We start from the raw sequence: 21,109 nt of genomic DNA, 5'->3' as shown, positions 1-21,109 counted from the left end.
TGCATCTGAATCGCATGTCGTACGGCTCCGTCTGTTACTTAGCATCTCCGAGTTAATCAACACTTTAGTTAGTGAGTCTGGGATTTTTTAACATTTTTTATTAACCTGGATTTCAGTGGGCAACCAGAGCAGAGAAACACACACGTAAAACTGCGGCATTTAAACACGAGCTCAAATCACATTTAAATGGTTCAGGAGGAAAAATGAAAAGAAAAGAAAATAAAGTTCTCCTTGACCGTTTTCCCTCCCGGTTCGTCGTTCTTCACGTGAAGGCTGGTCCTGAGTCAGATCTCCCCTTCTGACTAAAACGCACGACTGGCTAACGCAACTGCTCCATCAAGCACTAAATATTAACAGCCAGTCTCCTTGATGACAAGAAGCAAGATTATTTAACGTTGGGATTTTCAGAAATCACATATTTAGAGGAGCGTGATCCTGTTTGGAGCGTTCAGCCCGATCCCTGCTGCACGGCCGTCACGGCGTAGAGGTCGTCCCGACGCTGGGAGCTGATTGGGATCTGCTGCCGGATGTCGGCCAAGTACTGCAGGTCTGGAGTCGGGCCACATACATGCAGAGTCAGAACATGCGGAACCTCATCGCAGAGGAAAACACAGACTGACATGTGGGAGGGAGGGAGTACGATTGGAGGGACGACATTTACTGTGGGGAATAAAATATAGAAACAAAACTATCTCCTTTCTCCAGTCCAGATCTGGAAAATCCTGAAATCAAATCCCAAACTACTCCACAGTTTTACCAGACTGCTTGGAAGTCCTGTGTATCGAGTAATATTTTTTTCTTAGCTTCCTGTACCAAAGCTCAGATGGAGGGAAAGACCTCTGATTCTCACCGATATCAGCGTAGATGATGGATTCCTCAGGCCCGGCCTTGGCGATGACCTCTCCCCTGTAAAAACATCCAAACAGGTTCAGATCGGATCCAGCGGCCGCACAGAGCATCAACAACGGTTTGCAATACGGCTGAAACAATTAAATCAGATTGATAAGCGATTAATCGGTTATCGAAACGGTCGTCAGCTAATTTAGTAACCGATTAATCACTCACAGACTCGAAAAAGGCCATTTTCTAAAAGAACAACAGTTAGAGCGGTAAGGAAGGCAAAACTGTTCAAAAAATATTTACATTTTTATGTTAAGATTTTTTTTAAAAAGCCCTTCTATGCCAGGAAATATGTTCAACCAAGAACTCCTAAAGTGACACTTGTAGCCTCAAATTCTTTTTTATTATCATTTTAAATCTCCTATGAACCAGGAGACGTTTGATTTCAAGTTATTAAATTGGTTAATCCAAAAAAAAATAAATAAATAAAAATCAACAGATCAGATCTTTACTGTATGAAGCAGAACGGGCTGCGGCTTTTCACAGGTATCTTTTCAGCTACAGCTTCATCCTTTGCTGCAAATGACCAAGCGTTCCCCAAATGAATGCTGTTACTGCGTTTTAGGCAATACGATGTTTACTTTTCCCATTTAAAAAAATGACTTGAGTCGTTGGTTTATTTACAGTTTTAATATCGTACAAATTAGGCTTTGGTGGTTAAATGAAAACCCCTCCCAGCGTGCCATTTTGTTGGATCCGGTTACACGATTCAGAAGAGTAGATCGATGAATCGATTACTAAAACAGTTTCTGCCTGCAGCCTCAGTTTATAAGAGCACAGGTGTTCTCAAAGCGTTGACTTTCGGCCTCGTCACATCTAGTTGAATTACGTGGTAACAAGTTTGTTGTTTTGTTTTTTTAAGGATAAAGACGGACTCAGAATAGGCGGCTGTTCCCGTTGCCGCCCGTCTGTCCGTGCTCCTGCGGTCTTACCACGGGTTCACCACGGTGCTGTGACCCCAGGCCACGTAGGACGCGGCTTCGTCTCTGGCAGGCGACGCCGTGGCCACATACATCTGGTTATCGAGGGCCCTGCGTTACACAGATGACGCAAAGGAATCTTGATTGGATTATTAAACGCGGCGGTGGATCTCGACGGCCCGACGCAAACTTGCAGGCGTGCTCCAGTCTCACCGTCCCCTCTGCAGCAGCTCCCAGTGGGCGGGGCCTGTCGTCATGTTGAAGGCTCCGGGGTAAACCAGCAGCTGGCAGCCTGAGCACGGTACATGTTCTTCAGCCGTTCTGTCAGGCAGTCCAAATGAGTCGTTTTCGGTCGCTCACCTTTCCTGTTGTAGAGCTGAGCGAGCTCCGCGAACCTCATGTCGTAGCAGATCCCCACTCCCACCCGGCAGAACGCTGCCAAAGCCAAGAGGACAGGGGAAGGAACAAAACAAAACAAGATTCATGTACTTGACACTGGTCGTACCACTTGAACGTTATAGATTTTGTCAAACGTTGTCGTGCTTTATGTGAAAGGGCAACCCTAGAGACGGGAATGCTTGTCCGTTCCCTCTGCTTTTAGGTTTTAAAATAAAGAAAAACAGAAAATGTTTGCTGAAAAGAGGATGATACGTGTCTTTATGCGGAATGGTGAAATAGATGGAAAATGAAAAAAAAACTTAATTACGACTTAATTACAAAAAAAGGATCTAAAACAATATCGTTTGCATTTTTAGTGTCATTGTGTCATGGAAAATCAAAAAATACAATAACGTAAAGCCAGTATTTGTTACTAAATGTATATTTAAAGCATTAGTTAATTCTAGGGATGCACCGACTGCAGTTTTCTAGCCGACTGCCGATTACGACCTTTAAAAATCCCGACCTGCTGTCTTCGAGTTTGGCCAGTACAGATATTTTTGTCTGAAATGTTGATAAATGTGGCAAGAAAGTTGCCGAGTTGGCAACAGTGGGGAGACGATTGTTAACTGCAAACGTGCAGACGTGACCTGGTGGGCCGGGCTGTCAGCCAAACCTCTCCCACCGGAGAGCAGAAGAAGACAAATCTCGGTTTTTATACCTGTGCTGAGGTAGAGGAGGTCAGCGTCACATGTAATTATCGGCCAATCACTAATCTTCCCAAAATTAAATGAATCGGGGCCGATTTATCATAGCACCCCCAGTTAATTCTTTATCACAGTTATTAAGGGAAATTATGGAAGGTCCAAAGTGCCAGAGATTACAGATCAATGAAGTAGAAGTTATTTGGTCCCCAAACATTCTTCAGATTTTTAGTTGTAGAAAAATATGGGGGGAAAAAAAGGTTTTGTTTTTTAAATCAAGTAAAATACATTAAAGTGTGCGATTCTAACGGTGATGAAACGCGGAAAAGTTCAAGGTGCACAAAGAGAGCCGCCCCCCCGTCCGCCACTCACGCGTGTCGAACGTGGACAGGCTGTTCCCGGGGCTCAGCGTCTCGGACTCCTGGAAGCGGATTTTCCCTGGAACGTCGATGTCGAACAGGTGAATCTTTTGGGAGAGAGCGCAGAGGGTAGGGGGGGGTTACACGAACGCAGCGGGCGCTGGGGCGCGGCTCCGTCTGTGAAGGAGACCTGAGCGGGTGAGGAACACGCAAACCTTCCGGTGTTTGAGAATCAGCTCTCCTTCAGGACCAAACACGGCGCAGGTGTTGTACAGCTTCCCTCCGTCCTCTTCAGGGATCGAGCCTGTTCAACAACAAGGAGGAGGCTTCAGCCATTCAGTCACATGAACATGGAATATGTTTGGATTGTTTGCCAACTGTTTGTTAATTTGCGTTCATTTCTCCACAGTCTCCACTGACCCACCAGCTCCCGGTGATCCGGTTCATCTTTTCTATTTTATCAGCGACTCAAATGTGGTGATGATCAGAGATGTTTTGATCAACTCTGAGAAAAAGTCTCCAAAATTCTGACCAGCTGCAATCTTTTCATCTGTATTAGTCAGTATTTTCTGGAAGTGGAAGCCAATTAAAAAAAAGAGAAAACGTATTTCCATATAATACTATTTCCCTCCTCACTTTGGATTATACATAAAACATCCTCTAGATGGCAGCATACTTTGCCCTAAGTGTAGAATAATTTATTTAGCTTCTTGAGAAAACAGATTAACTTACTTCCACTATGCCTAATTATTTTGTGCAGTTTTAAATTTGTTACACCATAAGAGAGCTTTGCTCTTTCTTTTATGCATTATGTTAATATAATGTAAATAAAAAAGACCAATTTCTGTGTTCACTATTTGTTTTCCTGATACACTAATGCAGTTTTTTCCCCTAATTATTATTATTATTATTTTTTTTTACAAATTAGGTGACTTCTGAAGGTAATTAGATGCATCGGGTTGCATTGAGGTGAATCGGATTAAAAAAGGGGTTGAATATTTCTAACTTCTCAGAATTTCTTCAGGTGAAAAAAATAATTTGTAAATCTATCTTAACCTGAGAATAAACAGACAGGATGTGAGTGCATGTCAATCTGCGATATTGGTTCTAATAAACTGCAGCTCGTTCAGCTGCAATTTCTAATAAGACATCAACAGCTTCTTTGGAGACAAGGTTGCAACTTTCTTCTCAAATGTGAAGGTTTAATGTGGGTGACCATGGCGACGCACGAGTCCACACCTCCCACCAGATGCAGCTTGTTCTCCTTGGCCACCTCTGACAGCATCTGCGTGGATTCTCCTGGGATCTTCTCAGCATACTTGGAGAAGAAGCCAGTTCCGTACGGAGAGTTGAAGCATTCCTGAATCGGGGTGAGGAGGGAAACTATCAGAGAGTGCCTTAAAGAAATATTCATACCTTTATAAATTTTTTTCCACATTTTGTAACTCCTTGTACTGTCAAGGAGAGTGATAAGAAACCTAAAGGTCACTGTATACAGTAAATAATAATAATAATAAAAATAACCTCCTCACCGGCAGCAGCACCACTTTGCTGCCCTGTTCCGCTGCCTCCTTCACCAGCCTCCGCACTTTGCTCAGGTTGTCCGCTTTGACGCTGCTCACCTGCAGCTGGACCACAGCCAGGCGGAACTCTGGGACAACAGAACCCGGTCAGCACGGAGACTTTACTACTGACAACACGGCATGAGTTACCCACTGCTGAGGTTTTTATTTTTATCAAACCACGGCTAAATTTAAACTAGTTAGAAAAACTGTAACTCACACAAATACTTTCATACTTACTCGACATTATTCTCGTCACAGCGCTCATATGTGCAGAACTCGGCTCATCTCCAAGTCTAAAGCGGAGCAGGGTGCTGAGCACTTCCGGGTGGATGCTTACTTTTCAAAATAAGAGTATACCTACTTTTCTTTCATTTCAACAACAATCAAGAATTTCATTAACTGTACTATTATATAGCTATGCGTACGTTGTGTGTTTTTTGGATAAAGTATAAGTATAAACATGTAAAAATAAAAATAAAAAAAACACACAAATTAGTTGTCTGAGATAAATTCGGGAGTCTCTTGTACTGACCTTAAACCGTGGTCTTTTATTGTGAAAAGGCTGAGATTCTCGTCACAGTGGGTGGTAAGTTGGGGTCCAACCAGAGTTCAGTCCAAAGTATAACTGCTCATTGGTAATCAATTTGAACAAAACAGTAATAGATTTGAAAAAGATTAACACCAGTCAGCACCTGACCTTAAACTGTAGTTGCTTTTTTCAAACATTTATGTAACTAGATGCAGCTGGTGCAAAACTGCTCTGGTATGATCTTGACCTCTAAGGATCACAGACTGAGCCTGCTTACATTTCTCTGCTCAAACTAATAAAATCTAGCGCTTTATAAGACCACATCATGACTCTTCCGCCGCCCTGCTTGACAATTGCTGTCAACTTACTTTGACATTTCTCGAAACACATTGTGTATTATTGCCAAACATCTTTACCTTAGTCTCAATTTTATAAATAACATTAGTACCAAAGTGTTAGAGCTTGTTTAGATAATATATATATATATATATATATATATATTTTACTGCTATGAACTGTAACAACTAGATGCCGAGATTGAATCTGTTGCAACATCTTAGCATTAGGTCAACTAACCGCCTTGTTAGGATTACGGGCAGGAATTTATCTCATCGTTTATTGTGATCAATTTCTCATTAGAATCTTATTTATTGTTGCCACGATAAATTCCAATCACTGATGTTTAAAACGCCCCAAAACTTTCCTTATTGTGGGGATCGATAGTTTTACTATTTTCTGCACTGCTTGTTCAATAAAAGCATCAATAAATACAAGAATAGTTATTGTGTGCAGTTTAGTGATACAAATCACACTTCTTAATGAGACCAGTTCTAAAGCAATGCATTACTACTGAGAATGGTAATCAAGAGCAGTATTTGTTTACACAAAATAATGTGATAAACCCTAAGTCCATGAGATGTCTAAAGCTGATAGGCTGGTGGCCATTTTTAATGTTTTCAACTAGTAGAAAATGTTTCCCATTGCAGGAGTGTGTGACCCTTAAATAGTTTATGAGGCATTGTATCATTTCCCACTAGCCACACACACACACACATTTAGTTTAGTAGATGGAACTTTTTTTAATAAACATGTCTACAAGTGCAGTCCAATAATCTCCATTTATTAAAACCAGAAATGTTTAGAAAACAATAGCAGTACAGTAAGGCGCAAAGTAAATTATACTTCTTTCGTTTCAAAATAGTGGTCGGCGTCCTGTCTGATGCTACAGAGTGACGTAAAAACTCCCTCCCGGTCGAGGATGTTCCAGTCAGAGAGAATACCGACAACACAACAAACAGGGCGACACAAGAACGGATTGGACCAAAAGACAAACCCGATTAAGACCTTCTGTTTCAAGTTTGGTTTTCTTTTTTCCCCATGGCATTTCTCAAAAGATTTTTAGATTTTATACGGGCGATTAGAAATAAATACAATTTACAGAGTGCTGTAGAAACTGAAATTTCCTCTTAAATAGATCCCCATGCTGCCCGCACAGGAAACCTTAAAGCAAAAATGCGTCGGTAAGCAAAAGCAAATGTGAGAACATAAACTGCATGTTGATGGGCGAAGCCGCCGCTGCTGGTGCCCAAAACTGACATCACAGCCATGAGGCCAACCGAAGCGGCTCGGTTTGGATCAATACAACCAAAAACACCAAACTGGTCTGGAAACATAACCAGTCAGCTAATATTTCATTCCTATTTGGAGCGAAACATTTTCTATGCGCGTCAAGGAGGCGAACAAAGAGACCTGCGTAATAAACTGAATGAGAAGGAAAGAGCGGACGAGTTCCTCCGGCTTTTGTCGACTGCAATCACTGAACCTCCTGGAGTGATCCTAGCGTAGCTCTTGGGTGGGGCTTCTTGAACTACAAACTGCTTAGAGACGAATGCTAAAGAGGATAAATGAGAATAAATTGGCCCACAGAAATACTCAAAGGCAAACCGTTTAGTGTAGGAACAAGGGATGTTTCAAACCTCCACAGTTTCCTGTATTTTCTCCATCAGGATGTGCTTTCATAATGACATTTCTGTTTTGACAGAGCAGTTCACACAGTATATACATTAGATATATATATATATATATAAACACCTTCAAATAACTTCTGCTTAAGGCTACCTGATGGAAAGGGAGAAACGTTATCAGAAAAAGAAAGAAAAAAAAAAAAGCAGGAATTCTGTGCCAGTGTTGCCAATATGTAGCTTAGCTGACACATACTAAAAATGATGAATAATAAATTTACCGAGTATGTAAAGAAAGATCACAAGAAAACTAAAAGACAAATCAAAAGGTCAGTTATGCATGGGTTTTATAGATTCGCCACTGGGTGGCCAGTATGCTACGTTAAGGCCAGAGCAACATCAAAGCCAAACTGCACTGTAAAAGGAAGAACACACGACATAACCGATTTTTCTTAAATTAGTCACAGGAAAGTGGTTGGATGACTGCGGAGCACCTAAGTTATTCGGACACGGGCAGCACTGACCCGCAGGCCTGCTGTTGGCGGCGCGTCCCAAAACGTCCCAGGAACTGGAGACACGGGGAGCGGGAGGAGGTGCGGGGGCGTCAGAGTCAAACACTGCACTGGGATCTGTCCAGGAGGGAGGACGCCCAGGAACGGGGGAGCGGGGGAGGAGACGAGTCTTCTCACAGTTTGTGTCGCCTGCTGCGACCGCAGCCTGCGCTTACGAGCTCTCCAGAGCGTCTAATACTTTCATGATCTGCTGCTTGATGACTTTTGTGGCGTCGCCTGCGTTTGGTATCAAATATCTGGGAGAGGAAGAATGAAAATATTTGATTGGCTTCATGAAAACACTCAAAAACCCAAATTATTTTATTGATAGGAGTGATTAAAAGTTGACCAAATATGCTTTCTCAATTTTGAATATAGGGCTGGGCAATAAAAAATTGTATCAAATTTTCTGTTTTTGAAAGTGAATTTTTTTTTTTTTTTTCACTCCTGTTTTCTTAGTTCAGAGTGATGTCAGCACGCCCAGGGCCGCCATCTTGTTTGACAAGCGTGTTTTAAAGCTTCTATTTATTTGGACTTTGCATTCAGGTCAACTCACATACAAGATGATTGAAATAAAAAACTGTTTTTCAAAATATACGAGGCATAGTTTTGAACATTAAGAAATAAAAATATCTGAAAACTGGGCCTTAAATCTGTATTCAGCCCAATTTACTCCGTTTATCATTCAATTATCATAGTAACTGATTAATCTATCATTTATTCTGAGGATTAATCGGATAAAAAACAAATTGGCACAATTTGCTGAGTTCTTTTATTTAAATCTAAGATTTTTAAGAGTGTGTTGTTCTTTCAGCAATTTGTCTTTTTTTTGAGTCTCTATGCTCCAGTTAATGATGAATCAGTTACTAAATTAGTTGACGATTATTTCAATAATCGATTCATTACAATTAAGCAATTTAGACCTACAAAAAACATCTCAAGATTTCAACATTTCAAAACTGAATGAACTGCAGAGATTGATTGCTGAGGCGACAGAACCTTGCGCATCACTGACAACCTCAGTTGAGCAATTTACACGAGGAAAGCCACTGTTAAAAGGCAGACATTAGAACTTTTTTTTGTTGTGTTCATAATGCAACTTGTATCTTGACATCTCTGTAAGCTGTCAAAATTTAAAACCGGATGTTTTTTTGTTTTTTTTATACATTTTTTTAAAAATATATTTAAAAGGCGTGTTTATCCACACATGATCACCTCTCAACTGCAGATATTTCCACTCCAGCTGAATTGTTGGTCCCGAATTTGAAGGTGATGAGTTCTGGGTGCTTCTTTTTGGATGTGATCTTCACCACGGAGCTCAGCGCCTGTCTGGACTGGATGTAAGCAAATCCTTTCCTGGAGGCAATCTCCCTGAGGCAGTACATGTGGGTCGCCGTGATCAATAAGTGACTGGAAGACACACAAAAACACACAGAGTTCAAGAGGCACGTTTTCTCATATCCTTGTTTTTTTTAAATATATATTCTGATGTGTTCAATGTCATCATATGAGCCAAAAAAAAGACTAAATCACCTGGGAAACATGTGACCGGTTTCTTTAACTTCATTACAGGGAATGTGGTGTTTAACGTCGGGCTTGTTGATCCAAGTCTGAATGTTCACAATCTCCTTTCGGTCGTCGTCTGACATCGAGGAGCTGTCGATCTCATCTGGGAGAACAACACATGCTGCTCATTTCATCTCCTAAACAGACGTTTCGGCTAGAGTTGCACCGATCCACTTTTTCCACTTACGATATCGATATCTGAGGTTCAGTACCGGCCGATACCGATTTGATACAGAAAAACAGCTGAATTCACTTAAAATGTTTATTTTTTTAAAACGCAGATATAAATGTACTGAAGTACACATTTATTTGATAGCTCTGCGGCATTAGAGCACATTTAAACACATAAATAGCTTCACAAGTTTGGTTAAACATATAAAAACAACTTTCATTTGCTCAGTCAGTGCAACTAGGAGAATAACACCCAATGTAAATAAATAATAAATTGACAAAACAATAGATTCACTATGTTGGTCAAACAGATAAAAAAAATAAACTGCAACAAACTTCAAATAGTTCAACAAGTGAAATTAGGAAAGCTAAATATAATGTAAAATAAAGAATAAAGCAAGACGTGTCACCGATATCCAATCTAGAATTCTTTTCAATATCGGGACCGATACAGATATCAATATCGGATCCAGCCTTTACCTGTGTCGTACTCCTCTTCGTCGCCAATGCTAAAGACCGGCTTCACGCCCCGGTACGGTTTCCCAACTCGGTCGCTGCTGCTCACGTGTCTGTTTGCAGAAGGAAACAAAGCAGTGCATGTTGTGATATTACCCAATAATAATAATGATTAAAAAAAAAAGAAAAAGATATCAAACGGTTGTTAAAGAGACGCTTTCAGAAGCAGAAGGCGTCCAGTTTGCACACAAAAAGCGATGACATGGAGACTCTCAGACTGCTGAGAAAAAAAGGTTATATTCTGGTGAATATAAAAAGAAGTTAAGCAAGAGCCTTGCAGCTTGGTTCTACTTTACAGATTGACATGATATTCAGGGCTACCGACCAACGAATCACAGCGTCGCGTTTGTCTCCAACATTCTGCGCAGCCCTGACTATCATGCAAGAAGACACTGAAATGGAAAGACGGACTGTCAGGCGCATCGCAACATGGACTAATTTAACTAATTTTATTCAAAGAACAGATGTACTCGATGTATTTCAAGCATTTATTTCTGAAAAATAATCGCTCACAGGTCATGAAAAGTTTAAATTCAGTTTCCTCAAAATTTGAAAGTCACACAAGACCAATAAAAAAGAGGAGCTTTGATAGAGGAATGAGGAAGACTGCTGACTTGACAGATGTTCAGCAGACAGTCACAGACTTCCTCCATAAGCAGGGTAAGCCACAAAGCATTCCTCAATACTGATGAGAAAGTACTAGTTCCACTGACAGATTACTTCATTTATAACGTGGGAAAAAAGTCTTGTTATAAGTAAAATAATCTGCCAGTGGAAATATTACATTATTAATGAATCAATGGCTTAAAACAAGCCTGTATCTCAATGAAAAGTTACTAGTTTTGTCTTATTTCAAGTGTACCGATATATGCCACGCCACACTGATGAGGCAATTCATGCAAAAGGAGCCCCAACCAAGTACTGAGTGTATATTCTGCGCAGCACATGGGGACAACAGAAATAAATGCTTGAACTACATCGCTTTCTGAACGGAACTACTGAGATAAACCGTAAGCATATTGAGATGCGCCTGCAAACAGTCGAAGCTGACCCTGAAATGCCTTAAGATTCAGCAAGGATGACTGAAGACTTTGTTAAAGGCTGCAGCTTCTGTAAATGTCGTTAGTGAAAGCATGAAAAACAGACCTTAAAATAAACACGTTAAACGGAGCCTGCCCTGGCTGCATGGGGAATGTGTCGTTATGAGTGAGTGAGCAGAGTAAGGCAGAGATGTTGGTTGCTAAGGCATGCTTTAATGCGTCTCGGGGGGGACAGGTGCACCTCTATAGCCAGTGGGCATGCTGGTGACAGACAGCTGGATGTTTGGAGCTCTTACCGATCTGGAATCACCTTCTCTGGCCAAGGCAGATTGAAAGATATTCTAGTGTAGAATAAGGCACAGGGACTTTAACAAAACTGGTACATTAAACAGCAGCTTTCATCAAACAATTATGCGTTCAGTCGCGATTCAAGACGTACTGCACCCCAACAACAAGAGGTGTTAAGAGTGAGTTAAGAGTTAATGGAGAAGAGGCGTTTAGAGAAACGAACTGGGTTCCTACCTGTCTACAGGCGTAGACGTGTTCTCGATGAAGCTGATCATCTTCTCCTTTACGTTAACAGACTTGGACTTGAGAGCAAAAGTCATTTTATTGACCAGAGACTTCACGCCTTTGCCGTCTCCAGGGCTGCTCAAAGACTCTCCCTGTGTTGTTGGAAAAATTAAATTATAACATTAAAAAACAACCAAAAAAAACCCCCCAAAAACAAACAAGAAGCAACTGACAATCATGAAAAAAACAACAATAGAAATCTTAAACAAAAAAATAAATAAATTATAGGTCAGTGAATTGAGAAAGTATTCATATGACTTACACTCTCTCTCACTTTGTCAAGCCACAGTCTAATTTACTGGGATTTTATGTGACAGAAGGAACCAAAAGTGGTTTATCATTCATAAACTGAAGGAAAAAGTCTTTATTTTGTCTTCCAAAAAATATATATATACACAGTATATATATATATATATATATATATATATATATATATATATATATATATATATATATATATATATATATATATAATTTTTATTTTAAATCAGAAAAGTGTGCAATGCATTTTATTTTTAAAGGGACTGCATTCAAGTCCCTAAAAGTTAAAAGCATCACCTACATGTTTTAGCATAATAGGAGATACTTTCTTTCAACACTTCCTTTCTTCATACTTCTCTTCCATTTTATTTAGGGGCATTAAATAAAAAAATAAAGTCAAACACAAAGAGTTTACATAAAAAAACCAACAACTTAAAAACCATTGATCCTTTTCCTCCCACTTCAATATGCTTTGCACATTACAATAAAATCCCATTAAAAGACGCAGAGGTTTGTGCAAATTGTGAGAATACTTTTGCAAGGCACCGTGAGAAACTGTTTCCTTCCTTCTCCTCCACCTACATCCACAGAGCTGAGGCTGCTGTGAGATCCAGATGTGCTGACTATCCAGTTCATGTATGAAGAGTCGAGGCCTTCAACGTTCATGTCCACCAGGTGCTTCTGCAGGGCTGAAATGGCACAAAATGTTGGCTTTATGCTGCGAAGCTTTCACTGCAGCATATGTAGGAAACACTACTGAAAGCACAGCATTTTTTGCAGCCATTGTAAAAATACTTGAAACATTTTTTTTAAATATTTTGGAAACTGCGTGTGAATGACTTTAACCTACTTACCCATAAAGCCTCCCTTAGCAATGCTGACATATTCTTTGTTTTTCTGTAATATGGAAACAAAAAAATGCAGAACTGAGGTTGCAAATCAGGAAGACAATGAAACATGTTCCTGTTTCCTGTGAACTAGAGTTTAGACCAGGTATAAAAAAACAAAGTAAAATAAAAATCCAGCCAAAGCCCATAGGCATTGTGCCTGAGCCCAAAGTAAACCCGACATATTATTTTAATTAAGATTTTCCTCATTTTGATTTTATACCACCATTTAAGTAAACAGTGTAACTTCTTCTGTTTAAACCTTTAGTTTAAAGTGGCAGTATTATGTGTTTTCCAGCCACATGGTATCATTTTACAGCACAATCAAATAACTATGTTCATTTCAGTTGTTATTTAAAAAATGCTTTATATATCAAATGTAACTGAAACAAAATGGACTTTGTAACTTAACACCTTGTAATTGGGCCTCTGTCTCTTTAAGAATCTTCTGCTCTTTCTGAAACTCCGCCTTCATGAAATCATCACAACATGGCTCCTCTATTAATCCTTTAACAACGTTTCTACCAGCGTTTCACTGAGCAGTAACTCCATAATGAGCTCAGCAGATACGCAGTTCCACCAGGTGTTTGCTAATTGCTGCTGGCTAGTCTGAAGGAGCCGAGTGGGAGGAGTCGTGAGGGAAGGCCACTCTGTGAGGAGGAAGGTCGGCACTATATAAGAGTAGAGGCGCACGCATGCAGTTCGCTGTGCTTGTTATAGTCTGATTAACTTCTGCCCCTAATTTCCTCCGCAGGTTAAACTATCTACTCCTCTATTAACATCGTAACTTTATATTGTGCATTCTCCTTTGGTTTTCTCTGTGCTGTACGTTTTGCAGGTTTATTAAATGTGCCACGGAAGCCCGACCCGACCCAGACGGTAAGCAGATAATTGTGGCCTAGTAGGGCTCAGGCCATAAATCTAAACTCTACTGTGAACAGAATGAAATCGGTATGCGCTTTTTAACACTGGGCCATGCTGTTCACCTGTAGGAAATGGGCCAGCACCATGTTCATGTACATGTCCTCCTCCTCTCTCCCGCTGCCCATGAAGCACAGGTGCTCTCCGCTGGCGATGGAGCCCGACTCTAAAGACTGCTTCTGAGCCTCCAACAGGGACTTCACAGACAGAGCGAACTCGGACGGGTTCTGGAGCATCTGCAGGGAGAAAAGTTCAAATGTTTCAGGAAGAAAGAACAAAAGTTCAACACCGTTGGCGTCTCTCACCAGGTCAGAGTCCAGATGGAAGGCCGTGGACAGGTGTCCAGCGTTGTACTGCTCTGCAGGTCGACAGTCCACCACAAAGAAGCGCACCCCGTCCTAAAACACCAAAAGCATCTTTATCGGTCTGTTTACCAAACTAACTGCTTGCTCTGCAAAGGCTGGGAATTTTCTGGCTAAAATTAAGCCTGTTGCAATAAGCAATTCATCAATTAATTGACTGATAAATTCAAATGAGCTCGATCATCTCCAGTCTGATGAAAAATAGTTTTTGAAGCGCAAGTGTGTTTACAAGAGACATAGTAATCCATTATTTATTTTTTTGGTTTTGTGTGTTTTTACTTTTAGTTTTCTGTTGATTGTTGTGTTTTATTTGGGAAATGTAAAATATCCTCCAGTTCCACTGTTAAGTGTTCTTTACTCAATTAAAGTTTATTGGTCTTTGAGAGGGTTAACTTGCATTATTAATATTATAATTACCTATATATTACTTGAAAATGATCTCAAAACATTATCATCATTTATCGCAATAATTACTGGGACAATTTATCGTCCAGTAAAATTTGCTATTATGACAGGCCTAGCTGAAATCGTGTGCGTGTGTGTGTGTGTGTGTGTGTGTGTGTGTGTGTGTGTGTGTGTGTGTGTGTGTGTGTGTGTGTGTGTGTGTGTGTGTGTGTGTGTGTGTCACTGACCTGTTGAAGCTGGTTGGCCTGCAGGATCTCTGGGACAGACACGGGGAGACACAGAGCCTGACTCAGATCAGTATCTTCCTCTTTAAGAGCCACCAGGCTGCTACCAAACAGATTCTGATTCATCTAACATGATGACAAAGATGGAAAAAACATAAGTTGCTTTAACAAGATAACACACACACAAAAAATGCGTCATTAATCTGCACACAAAGCCTTACCTTTCTAAGTGACAGCGGGGTTTTGCTCTGGTAATGCTGGGCCAATGAAAACAAATCTTCAATGTCTTCTGCTTCCAGCAGAGAAGGAGACATCTCCAACATTTCTGGAACAGAGAAATTCTCTTTTGAGTGTACTTCACAAAAAAACACAGGCTGAATAGTGAACAAATGTAAACATGCACTGCAAAAACAAATCTTGCCAAGTACTTTTGGTCTAGTTTCTAGTGCAAATATCTTGGTACATTTGAAATAAGACAAACCCAATTTACAGATAACTTTTAAGCAACAAATTGGGATTTTCTTTAAGTCTATAATTCCTTGATAGTGATTTTATTTCAACTGGGAGATTATTTCATTTATAACATGGGAGAAAAATATCTTGCTATAAGTTAAATAATCTACCCGTGGAACCAGTAATTTAAAAAAAAAAAAATTAACAAATTAGTGCCTTAAAACAAATTCCTCTATCTTGCTAAAAAGTTACTTGTAAGTTAGTTTTGTCCTATTCTGATATATCCGGCACTGGAAACTAGACCAGGAATATTAGAATTTGTGCCTTTGCAGTGTAACGTCAGGTAAAACAAACTGACTGATGATGTCCTCTTTGCTCTCTGCTTCTTCTGCAAGGATGGTTTCTCTGAGGGTGAATAAACATAATCAGAACAAAAACAACCGCTGTTGATGATCCTACGGCTCCTGCTAATGGATACGCACTTGGCATTGACGAGGATGATCAGCATGAGGAAGAAGATGAGGAAAGGATCTGCCTGCTGGAGGTACGAATCCCACAGAGCCTGAGTAACTTCGGGACTGCAGTGACTAGAAAACAAACTCCCCAGCTAGAAAAAGAAAAACACACGTAACACACTTCACTCAACGCTACGGAGAGAAAAGCATCAACTCGACCCGACTGTCAGAAAGTCCTGACTTACCCAGCTGATGGCGTAGGAGTCGGGTGTGATCTTTTTGGTGTCTAGGAAGGAGCACAGCTCCGGCTCATGGTACTGCAGCAACAGTCTGTAAAGGTGGAAGGGTCGTCCTTTCGGGACGCACTCCCTGAAACGAAAGCGCCCGGTTGATATTAAAGCCCGCCGGCGAGTGAGGGTGTGGAGATGGGATGATGGCGAGGAAGCTCTACCTGGGGATGTATTTGTTCACGATGGCGTAGAAACAGTTGTAGAGGTCGCTGCGGGGCAACTTCAGCCCCAGCAGCGGCTTGAGCAGGTGAGGCAAGCTGAGCTCGGGGGTGAAGGTGATGTTGCGAGACTTGCAGTAGAATGTGATGACCGACTCCACGTCGGACACCATCTCGCCCCTCTCCTCCTCTGAAACTCCCAGCTGGTCTAAACGTGGCAGGGAAGGAGGGCGGTCACTCATAAGCCTGATTAATATCTTCACAGACAAGTTGTCTTCGGCGTTACAGTTGAAAACAACGCACCAGGAGAACGAGCTCTGTCTAGTTTTACTTTTATCCGTTTTTAGAAGAGTTTCTATTCTGAGCCTCACCAGATTCGGCAGATGTCAGGATGTGAGACTTCATGAAAGAAATTTAATTCTATGAACTCAGAATAAAACAGCAGCCAGAAGACTCCTCAGCTCGTGCTATAAAGTAATAATCCCGTGTTCAGCAGATAATGACACATTGTTCAAGAACAGCCTTCAGACATCTTGCATTAAACAAAACATTTTAGTGACGCATCGTTCCGATATCAATATCTGTACCTGTGAGGATATTGAATAAAAAAAATCTAGACTGGATATCGGTAACAATGTGACCAATCCATGAGGGCAGATCTATTCAGTCTAATTCTATGTTGGGTGCTCTGATCAACATCATGCTTTCTTATCTATTTAACTTTATATTTAGAATTCCTACTTGCACCTTCTGAACCATTTGAAAAGAAGGTTTGTTGCAGTTTTTGTGTGTTTGAAGGTAGTGAATCTATTTCTGTGAGTTTATTTATGATTTATTTTACATTGCTGTTCTACTCCTAGCTGCACTGACGTGACAAATTAAAGTTTTGTTGTTTTTACATGTTTGACCAAGCTTGTCAAACTATTGGTGCAGTTAAGTGTGCTGTACTGGGGCAGAGTTATGAGATACATTTGCAATTCACTACATTTATGTCAGTGTTTAAAAAAAAGAGACATTTTAAGTCAGTTCAGTTGTTTTTCAGTAACAGATCAGTATCGGCTGATACGCACATCTGTACCAGTGTCGGAAGTGAAAAAAGTAGAACAGTGCGTCCTTGAAACATTTGATTTGTTTTTATATTCCATTTAAAAGTCTAAATAACAATATTTTCACATTTTAGACTTGTCTTTTCTGCATTTGTCATATTAATCTGAAAATGATTAGAACCCAGAATGTTGTAAATGTTTATCTGCTCAGAAGTTGCTTGTTGTCTTCCTAATGTTTTTTTTTTTTTTTACTTATAGATGACACCTACAAGTAAGGATTGTTGCGATGTTCATGTGAATTGACTCACCAATCAGCTGCTGACTGCGGTTGTGAATGAGCGTCTGTTCTGGTAAATCAAGCACACCGTCCCACGGGGACAGGCTGTCTCCTTTTCCGGAGACGTTCAGGGCAATCTGTTGACATTTAAAACAGATTAAATGTGAAGAGATCAGCCTATGAGCTAAATGTAGCGTGAAGCAAAGACAGAAACAAATTTAATATAAATTCTTGATATTTTATCTTATATTCTTAAAAAAAAAAACTTTTGGAACTTCCTCCAAAAATTGTTCTGATTTTCTCAGTTGTTGGTGCTTGTCTGCAAAATTAGAACCAGCACTCCATTTACAGACAATTGTGATATTTATATCAAACGCTACTGGACCTCTGTGGATAATCCTACAGATATCTCAAACAAGTCCCGCAGAACCATATTGATTAAATGGTCATTGGTGAAACAGAAGGGAAATAGAAAAGCAAGCAGTTATGAAAGGGTTCCAAGCCACCGCCACTGAGACCCCGCCTCTCACGGTACGTAAATGAAGGCCAATAGTTACCTCTCTGCTTTACTATAAAGATTATAGGGACCGAACCATTCAATGTAATAAATAATGCCCATGTTTTAGAATGCATTTTAGCTTTAATAAAAAGTTTAAGGTTTATTTAACATGATCAAGTTCTTTTGTTCTTTGACTTATTAAATATTAAACTAAACTTTCACAGAGGTTAGACTGAAACTACACGTCTTTCAGTAATTGCTTGCATACCTAACACAATAATAAGTATGTTAGGAATGCTGTTTCAAAAATAACAGACTGGAGGCGTGTCAGAAAGAGGCGTATAAGTGACGTCAATAGAACATGAACTGATTGTCTGTGGCCTAGTAAGGGGCAATATGGATTTAAAATGTTGATCGCAGTACTTCAGAACTCCTTGTTGTCTATTTTGCAATGATTGCAGGATTTTACATCACTGAGCAGATTTGTGGACATAGCAGTAAAAACTCAGTGAAAAGGCATAAACAGATTCTAAGGCCTTTCTCACATTTGGTTTCGTGTGCCCTTGTAAATGTGAAAAATCTGTATAAATCACAAAAACATTTGGCGATGTAATGATTTAGGTGTATGGATACAGCGGTAAGAGTCAGACTCGTATTTACTCTAACCTCCCTTTGCTCTTAATACTGTATTATTTTAAGGCAATACTTTGAAGTGCAGCACATGAGGCATCTTAGACATAAAAGACAGGCTCTTTACCTTCCACATTTTGGCTTTGTGTTCAACTGAATGCTCTTGGATCTGCATGATGCCCCTCTCCATCTCACTGTCTGACCCACCAGAGTCCAGAGCCTCAGCTAAATCCTGGTCCCTGAGGGGAAATGTCACACAGTTAAAATAAAAACAAAAAAATAACAATAAGATGGATCATATAAAACCCTTGTGGAGTTCTTCTATAGCTAAAAACAAACTTAAGATATTCTTACAGAATACAGTCCTGAACAATTGTACATTGCTAGCATCAAGTGTGGGAAATGTCAAAGCTTTTCCTCTTTATAACCACAGTAAACTGTTATTCTTCCAAATGCCAACTATTGCTTTTTTAATTACTGAGCTGAATATGAATCAAATGCTGATAGTAGACAGTTTTAGTAATTGATCTATACAATAACAAGACTATTTACACCTGTGGAAGACAGTTGTTAGGAAACCTTCAGTAGCGGTCTATATAGGCTAATTTACAGTAAAATACAGTAAACGAAATTGTTCTGATGGCAAAAGTACTTTATAAATCAACCACTACTTCATAACATGGATAAAAAAATATTTACATGAATTCTGGTGATAATATTACACAAAATGTCATCGCACCACGTAGTTTAAATATTATAAATGAGAATAAAGATAGTGAGGTTGGAAATGTTGGATTTAAGGAAATGGGGCTAGTTACTAGCATGCTGGCTAACAAGTACATATACTGAACCTTATCTGGTTCAGGGACCTAAAATGATTCTAACATGAACCGCAGGCAGTTTTTTTTTCTACAGAAACACTTCACTTTTTGTGCTCCATTTTTCAATATTTGATGTTCTGATAAGAAACTTGGCTAATTGTTATATTAGCAGGCTAGCTGCCGCCACCGAACTGGATTCAGATTTACCACTTACTGTTAGATGAGCGGCGACACAAAATACATTTTAATTATTTCACAGCGGGAACTAAACAAATGAAACCCTCACCGCTTCCTGACGACCGACCAATATTCTCCAAACATCTAAAGCCAACAACAACCCGACTCACCAGCTGCCCTGCGCTTCCTCCACGGTATCCGCCATTGTTCTGTTGACAGAGACACGTCACGTGTCGTCACCACGGCGAAGACGTCACGCACAGCTGTCGCTAATGAGCGGCTGAGATTACCCGGAGAGCTCCACGAGTTCAACGGGAACTCGAGTAAAAACCGGATACTCTCATTATGAATAACTCCATAACTGCAAAAACAACTTTTTATTTTTTATCCCTGTTGTTTTTATACACCTTTTTTCTTTTTTTTTTAGTTTGCTAGAACGGGACAAGCGCAGCAGTACTGAATGACTAGAGGGTTGTTCTAGGTAAGGCCCGGGGGCCATTTGTGGCCGTCGGACTGATTTCCTGAGTCTCTGACTGCAATTCAGAACCAGCAAATAAGGGAACCCTTGAAATTCAAAGGTAATAATGCAAATCAAAGGTAATGTAAGATGCCCCCACCCTACCACCGCTCCCCATACCCACCATCACAGATGGAAACTTTCTTTTTTTTTTTTTTTTGTTGGCACAAATTGTTTTTACTGACATTGAAATGTTAAAATGGAAAATATGAGGAACAACATGCATATTTGTCCTTTAATCATGCCATTTGCTGTCTATTTTACTTAAAGTTAAATAGGACCACCAATAAATACCAACTAAAAAATATATTTTGGTTTTTGTGGCAAAATATTTTGTACACCACTGACTTAAAGACATGTAAACTTCCACAACACAAGAAATATGTTATATTTATACAATCGAGGATAAATCTTCAGTTTCTAACTGTAAAAAAAAAAAAAAAAAAAAGCAAAACAACTTTCGCTGTTTAGAAAGTAACACAAGCACCTGAGAAGTTAGACCAAGTAATTACTAAGCAAATATCAGATTGTGTATTAGTTTTTAAAATTTGTCTGCTTAGGTTAAGTCTGCAGTCAGCTGCTTCCTCACATGAGAGAACTGGTTGCAGTGTAATGAGTGCCAGCGAATACAAATTAAACTATTTTCATTTGCTGTGTAAAAGAAACTTCCATGTTTCTTGACTTCTGTTTAAGAAGTCAATAAACTAGATCGTTCATGATGTTTACTTTAAATCAGCAGGTATGCTAGTCTGACCACTTTTAGATTTTAATAATGAGAAAATAATCTGGATTTGGGCAACAAGGCAGTGCATGGCATTAAATATTACCAAGACAATATAGGGCTAGGTGAGCAATATTAAAAAATAAACACTGCACTAACATTACACCAGAACTCAATTTGCATCTTAATTCCAGTACTAGATTAGAACAAAAGAAAAAAAAATCTTAATATGTCCCAAAACAAACTTTGAATTATGCTAGAAAAGTTTCAGA

At 39.8% G+C, this 21,109-nt stretch overlaps 2 protein-coding genes across 5 annotated transcripts; both read right to left on the bottom strand.

Moving 5' to 3' along the window:
- Positions 1-76: 76 nt before the first annotated feature.
- On the bottom strand, positions 77-5,169 carry nit2 (nitrilase family member 2). The gene is made up of 10 exons (XM_005804419.3): positions 5,064-5,169; positions 4,794-4,912; positions 4,501-4,621; positions 3,477-3,565; positions 3,275-3,368; positions 2,181-2,255; positions 2,034-2,112; positions 1,833-1,931; positions 851-906; positions 77-549 (listed from the first exon to the last, which is right to left on the bottom strand). The coding sequence occupies exons 1-10, from the start codon at positions 5,089-5,091 to the stop codon at positions 449-451; spliced, it is 861 nt and encodes a 286-aa protein (XP_005804476.1). The 5' UTR covers positions 5,092-5,169; the 3' UTR covers positions 77-448.
- Positions 5,170-6,454: 1,285 nt separating this feature from the next.
- On the bottom strand, positions 6,455-19,835 carry tbc1d23 (TBC1 domain family member 23). 4 transcript variants are annotated; one of them, XM_014470778.2, is made up of 19 exons: positions 19,770-19,835; positions 18,729-18,840; positions 17,504-17,609; positions 16,153-16,357; positions 15,947-16,070; positions 15,729-15,853; positions 15,605-15,651; positions 15,015-15,118; positions 14,797-14,919; positions 14,108-14,200; positions 13,868-14,038; positions 12,849-12,891; positions 12,577-12,683; positions 11,683-11,825; positions 11,457-11,501; positions 10,085-10,173; positions 9,401-9,536; positions 9,083-9,277; positions 6,455-8,124 (listed from the first exon to the last, which is right to left on the bottom strand). In XM_014470778.2, exons 1-19 carry the CDS (start codon positions 19,802-19,804, stop codon positions 8,040-8,042), a joined length of 2,088 nt encoding a protein of 695 aa, XP_014326264.1. In that variant the 5' UTR covers positions 19,805-19,835; the 3' UTR covers positions 6,455-8,039. The 4 variants fall into 4 exon arrangements, with proteins under 4 accessions (XP_014326264.1, XP_023195835.1, XP_005804475.1 ...); XM_023340067.1 differs by having other exon boundaries at positions 13,868-14,200; XM_005804418.3 differs by lacking the exon at positions 11,457-11,501.
- Positions 19,836-21,109: the final 1,274 nt, after the last annotated feature.

The sequence above is a fragment of the Xiphophorus maculatus genome, chromosome 9 (assembly GCF_002775205.1).
Source record: "Xiphophorus maculatus strain JP 163 A chromosome 9, X_maculatus-5.0-male, whole genome shotgun sequence".
NCBI lineage: Eukaryota > Metazoa > Chordata > Actinopteri > Cyprinodontiformes > Poeciliidae > Xiphophorus > Xiphophorus maculatus.
Note: the sequence above shows the minus strand (reverse complement) of the source record. Positions and strands in the feature narration are given on the sequence as shown.